The sequence below is a fragment of the Hermetia illucens genome, chromosome 1 (assembly GCF_905115235.1).
Source record: "Hermetia illucens chromosome 1, iHerIll2.2.curated.20191125, whole genome shotgun sequence".
In the NCBI taxonomy this organism is placed as follows: domain Eukaryota; kingdom Metazoa; phylum Arthropoda; class Insecta; order Diptera; family Stratiomyidae; genus Hermetia; species Hermetia illucens.
This window is the reverse complement of record NC_051849.1, coordinates 20,732,189-20,738,786: the sequence shown is the minus strand read 5'-3', so window position 1 is coordinate 20,738,786 and position 6,598 is coordinate 20,732,189. Positions and strand designations below refer to the sequence as shown.

General features: G+C 45.2%; 1 protein-coding gene across 1 annotated transcript in view; it reads left to right on the top strand.

The window, feature by feature from the left end:
- Positions 1 to 1,281: 1,281 nt before the first annotated feature.
- The window catches only part of LOC119646408 (pikachurin), a 590,540-nt gene continuing 585,223 nt past the window's right edge, over positions 1,282 to 6,598 (top strand). Inside the window, exon 1 of the mRNA XM_038046853.1 lies at positions 1,282 to 2,476. Coding sequence (XP_037902781.1) covers positions 2,386 to 2,476 — 91 coding nt within the window. The 5' untranslated portion in view covers positions 1,282 to 2,385. The remainder of the gene's footprint in view (positions 2,477 to 6,598) is intronic.

Below are 6,598 nucleotides of genomic sequence, written 5' to 3'. Positions count from 1 at the left end.
GATCATGTGCCTGACGACAAGGTCCTCAATGGTTTCCTGCTCCTCACGTGTGAGTATTTACTCGGTAAACTTTTTTGGCAGTATGGCTAATCGAATGCCCTTGACCGTACTAGTATAGCTAATGGCGGGCTTCCTGAGTCCTGTCTTCACCTCTGACCAGCTGGGTTTACTCCCCCCTTGGGTTCAGGTTTGGATTTTTTGGGAGCATCCCCTTCATGCGGGCTGATCTCTGCTGCTCTTCGCTTTCTCGACTCCGGTAGAGATGGCTTAGGTCTGTCCTGAGCCTTCTGAAGGGCCTCTTCTGGTTTGAGGCCTTCCTTCAGATAGCGCGGGTGCTATTTAGCACCTGCGCCACTGAGACCTGTCTCCTTCCTGACGTCTGATATATTTATCTCAGTTGTGCTTTTGCTGGCCCCGCTCTTTGAGCAGTTGCGTTCGTTGGTTGTTGTCCACGTAGTATACCAATGTTAACCTTGGATCTACTGGTTGACATCTCAACTTCTCCCTTCTTGGCTGTGATCACCTGGCTCTCAGTATTTCGGAGATGTGCCTTCGCCTGGTTAACCAGTTTGTGAGCGATACGGGGTCCCACTTGTTTGGTTGTAATTTTGTTTATTTTTTTTATTTTTGTAACGTTACTTATTTGATTCCCACGGGTATGGGGGTTAGGAGGCCCCTGAATTGGGGGTGGGGGGCTGTGTTTTTCGACTTCTCAGTCTAGATCCGTAGCGTTTTGTTAATAGTAGGGTCACCTCGTGCAGGGTATGGCTATCACCATTCAGCGATGGTAGACGAGAGGCTTGGTCCCTAGAAAGCCACACATCACCCTAGAGAAGAGATAGGTCACCCTCAAAGAGAGCCAGGTTGGCCCCAGGGAGCAATATAATTTCCGTGTCAGTCACAAAACCTTAAAAAGGTTTCATCTTTATATAAAGTAAGAAAATCCCTTTTTCCGTTCATTTGATTCCTACATTTGGTATTTTTTCACAAATTTAGAAAGACAGTAATTTGATTTATCTATCAACCCTTCCTCCGAGCAACAACTAAAAAGATTCGAAAACTTTTCACCGGAAAGGTTTTCCGGTATTTTCCGGCAAACTGCTTGAAAACTGCCACTTGCCTGAAACCGAAATCGATTTTTTCTGCAATTTGCCCTGATGTTTTCGAAGCGAAAATAACCTGTTCGCGTTCCTCTGGGCATGCGTGCTGCCAAAGGATTCCGTCAATTCCTCCTCGTACGTACGCTGAACTTATTGAAAAATGTGTGAAATCCTCACAAAACGATGTCATCAACGAACAGGAAAATTACGTGAATTCGCCGCGATAGCGTGAAAGGCATTGCTTTTATCCTGGGCCTGATAGCTAGCTTCCTTGCGCCTCGTCGTACGGTTATGGTGAAAGGAATCCAAAGGATTTTCAAGGGGGTAGCGAAAGAACGTAAGGAGACAGTCGTATCCCTTGGCTCTGGCTTACTCGCGTCCGGATCGTCCGTACTACGACCAGTTGTATTCGGACTGTTGGGGAATCATATAATTTGCAAGCGGTTGCGAGGTCCTGTGCGGAAAATTGCTTTGCGATTTGGGGAAAATTTAATTTCAGTTTGTTTGTTTTCTGGTGTTTTCTTAGCGGATTGTGGCTCCCAATGGTGGAGCGATTTATTCTGAGTTTGGTAGCGCGGAAAAATAACATCACGGGATAGTGGGCGAGGAAAGTTTCCTTTGAATACATTCGCCATCGGCGACTTGAATGAAGTGAAGTCTTTGATGTGTTGTTAACCTTTCTCCTGCGACTAGTGAGTCATTGGAATTATCAGATGTCCTGCATAGAATGTTGAGCCTGGGGAGGACGCAGTGAGAGGGATCGGGATTTTTTGACAAATCGGTTTGAAATCTTCAGTAATTAAGTCTGAACCCTTTACGCTTCTGCCAGGATCCTGCGGTCTCTGTGCTTTCTGGCGGGACATTCCTTACATTGAAAACCCCCGCAAATATCCCGAGCGCGTTGGAATTTAACAAATAATGGAGCATTTTATCGGTTTTTGATCTCCCCAAAAGGCGGTCATAAAAAAACGTCGGAAGTGTGTGTTGTATTTGTGGTTGTGGCCGTGGTCTGTGCTGGCTCCTCAAAGGTAGAAAAAAAAATTGCAAACACCTTTCTTAGGCCCACCTGAGCGCGGAAAGGTGGCGGCAAGGCGAGGCGCACGGGAAAAAGGCAGTGTGAGGCACGGCAAGCCGAGGTAAAAAGCTTGGCAATAGTTAAAGGATATGTTGTGGCATTGTGTCGGCGACCGTCTCTAACGATAACATTGTGGCTGTGCCGCAATCCGCGAGTGTCTGTGGACGTCCTAGAATCGATATAAAATCGGATACGAATCGTCCCAAGAAAATGTGGCTCAATGGATTAATTTACCTAACGATATCGGCAATTGTTGCCGAATGCCTGGAATCTGAACTGACGGTGGAGGCAGCGTTTCAAGGTAAGTTCGTGTTTGGCAGGTTTGGGGTGCAGAAGGGGGGGGGGACCATTGATGAACGCCTTATGCCTTGGCAGGCATCTTATGGTCTCTGTCCTTCTTACCTGACACCCACAGTATTTTATAGCTCCCTTCGTAGCGCCCGGGCTACCTTTCGTCTGGGTACTGTTCAGGTTCGATGGTTCCTGGCAGATTCCGGAAATGACAGGATTCCTGGAAATTGGTTTTTGGTGTATAGTCAGTTGGCAAACAATCGGAATTTGAAGGAATTAGACAAATTATTCTTGGATTGGTTGGCTTTCTTGTTCAATATTCTGTATCTAATTTTTAGGATTTTGGGGTAGCGCGTGGAGAGATTATTGAAAATTGGCCTTGGATATCAACGTGTCCGTTTCATTGCTTTGTTGCTCCTTTTGCTTATGTATTAGAATCCTTGGTTATCGAAGGCATTACTTATTTATTGGCTTTGAATTCTTGAGGTAGCATGGTACCCGAATCCATGTTTTTTGTTGTGAACACGGGTTTTAAGGCCCATATCCTTTTTAGGATTTTCAGAGAAATTGAGATTGTCGTCTTGCAACCTTCGATTCGTTATTTTGGTCGGTTGAAGCTGTACGTTATTCACTTCAGGAGAAGATTCTGGACCTCTTAATCAATTGTTTCGTGAATAGAAGAAGGAATTTCTTCGGTTTAGATAAACTTGGTTGCCTTTGATACAACGGTTCTTAGTCTTTTAATTAACCAAGAATGGAACTGAGGCTCGTTGCTTATGGCTGAATGGAAGACCTTTTCTCTGTTGGATATTTTGTGGATGCAAAATTTTATTAAAGTCGGTTTACTGTCTGTCTGTCGGTCCTTCTGTTTGTCTTTCTGTTATAAATCGTTGGAAGGTGGAAAGGTTTAAAACCTACAGTTGGCTCCTGCCATACAATTAGATGAGGTTTTTATTCACTAAAACCAGCTTCTTATCTTTTACTTATCTCGTGAGACTACCGTTATAGTATTACCTCGCGGAGCAGGATCAGATATTAACTGCGGCGTCGGTTCGTAGTGATCGATTTCGCCATTTGGCTCTATTAAATGCCTGATCTGGATGCAATCGCGAGGCTTTTAAATCTCCATTCAGCGTATCAACCCATCGTTGTTTCGGCCAGTTTTTTGGTCGTTTACCATCGACTTCGATGTTCAGACCAATCTTGGCAAGTGATGGCGCAAATTACCATTGAAGACGCCTCTCTCGCAGTTTTTTGGATATCCTAATTTCGGATATAATCAGAACGAGTCACGCCACTAGTCCAACGCAACATCTTCGTCTCCATTACTGCAAGACGCCGTTCATTGTCTTTTATAGTCTGCCAACACTTAGAACCATAGAGAGCGACAGGACGGACGACTTTGCGGTAAATTTTAGATTTGAGACGTTCATTGATAAGTCGATCGCAAAGAACACCAGTTGTGGAACGCCACTTCATCCAGGTTGCGTTAATGCGTGAAGCAATTTCATTACGCAGTTCTCCATTGGCTGATAGCATTGGCCCGAGGTATTTAAATCGCTCAGTTCTGACAGTGATTGTGCCTGTTTCATGGGGACCGGTCGTCAAAAATTCAGTTTTGTTTAGATTTAATCTGAGACCGTGTTGCATGAGGCGATCATTCCATTTTTGGACAAGTTGCTCGAGATCAGTTTTGCTATCAGATGCTAGGAAAACATCATCTGCATAAAGCAGTGTATAGGGCGCTGGACGTTGGACATTCCATGTGACAGTGTCCATAACAAGCACGACGGGAAGTGGAGAGAGGGCGCTTCCTTGATGAACACCAACAGAAACACGAAGCGGTTTTGATACGCCCGTCACACTCCGAACTTTACTTTTCGGATCGTGGTAGAGCAATTGAACCCAGCGCACGAGTTCTTCTGGCACTAAGTGTTGTCGTAGAGCATACCAGATGAGTTCGTGCGGCGTACGGTCAAACGATTTCTCCGTATCCAGAAATGCAGTGTAAAGAGGGTGATGCTTCCCACGGTGTTTCAACATGAGTAGTTGCGCAGCGTGTATTGTCAAATCCGGCTTGATTCACGGTTATTTGAACGATTTTGCGAATACGGTTGTCAAAAATGCGTTCAAAAATCTTCATGGTACGGGAGAGTAACCGGATCGGACCGTGATTTGAACATTGTGCTGGACTACCTTTCCTTTTCCATATTGGAACTGTGGTTGTTTCTTGCTAGTCAGATGGCGTTCTACTTTCCTGAATAATCCAATTATAGAATTGATTGAGGCACAATTTTGGGTGCTCTTCGCTTTCCAGATGCGATGTCGTCAGATCTTGTTGCTTTCTCCGATTTCATTCGTTATATTGTTTCCTCGATTTCAGTTGCGTTGACTCGAAGGTCCTGGGGGTTTAACGTGAGTAACTGCCGTGTAGGCATAATCTCACGGTCCTCTTCGGACACGGATTGATTTGGAGACAAAAATCAGAGCCCCGCCATGACTGCCACAGCGAGTTGCGCTGACAGGCGGAACTACTCAAAATGCCGGCAATGATTGTGGAAGTGGAGGATGAGCAAATTCTTCAGTTGAAATCTGCTCGAAATATTCTCGCTATCTATCATTCGCGGCTCGACGGTTGGTAAGCAAAGTACCGTTCTTGTCATTAACGCAACGGAAGTTTTCGATATCAAGTCAGTGCGGCTTTTAGCAAGCCAATACAGATCTCTCTCGCCATCCCAAGTGTCCAGTTTATCGTAAAGATTTTTGTAATGGTTCGCTCGCGTGACAGCGACCGCTTTCTTTGCTTCACGGTTGGCATTTTTATAAATTTGCCAATTGGCGAGCATTTTATCGGCGAGAAATTTGTGGTAGAGGCGTTTCTTTTCACAGACCCTTCATTTCAACATCGTCATTCCAAAGCCAAGGATCTCGGTTGATGTACTGTTTACCTGGTTTGGTCACCCAGAGGGTTGTAGAGGCCGCTTTGTGGATCATATCACGATTCTTCCACATTCGTAATGGTTGATAATCATGTAAGTGAGATAATTTCTTCTAACTTCTCACGAAATCGCCACCGTTTAATGCACGGCGAGCTAGTGGGTTCCTCTCGTTGTTTTAGCGGTGGCTTAATTCGCAGCACGGCAATCAACGTTCGACACTGAGGTGCGATGGCCTCATAGGAACAGCTTTGCAATCAGTGACCGTGGTAAAATGTTGGCGTCTTATGAGAATATAGTTGACATGCGTTTTACTGTTCCCACTATAAGATGTAGGAAGATGAGACAGTCGTCTAATGAACCATGTATTGATAAGTACAACGTCATGGATGTCCTCAAAATCGATTATACGCTCGCCACCCTCATTGTGTGCTACAAACCCCTTTCTCTTTTCTGTTACAGTCTGCCTTTTCACCCACATGACCATCAAGGTCGCCGGCAATGATAATATAGTCTTCAGCAGGCACGGGACAAGTCCTTTCATCGAGAAATTGCCAGCAGGCATCTTTCTCGGCATGAGGTCGACATGTGAGTGGTACCTACGCGGTGAAGAAGTCAATATCAGCTGATCAGCTGATATAACGGTTGGCTTCATCAGCTGATCATCAATCACGGAGACCCTCTGAGATGGTAATACCAACATCGTATTGAGTATGTAGGCTACTAAAATAGAGAAGTTCATAGCCATTTTTACCGCGTTCGCGTTCTATGTCGCAGCTTTTGGCACCAGACCATCGGGTTTTTTGCAGAGTGCAGATATCAATGCGCCTTTTCCGAAGGGCTCTTGAGAGTTCCTCGGTCTTTCCAGTTAGGGTGCCAACATTTAGCGTGCAAACACGTGCTTGTTTTGTTCGGACTAACTTACTTACGTCCTGACGCCTTCCATACGTCAAGAACCCCTGCTCATTTCTTGACAGGACCGGGGCCTGTCCTGCCGCGTCGACTGAGGTAGTCGTCTTAGCATTTTTCCGAGGCTTTTTCCTCGATCCGATCATCTTGTTTCTAACGACATTGTATGCATTTTCTTGGTCGGCCTGTTGCGGGACCTGCCACTAAGAGAGACCAGGTAGGATTTAGCATAATTGAATAACTTCAATTAAACTTTACTTATCTCTTTCATGTTTGCCATCAGAGAT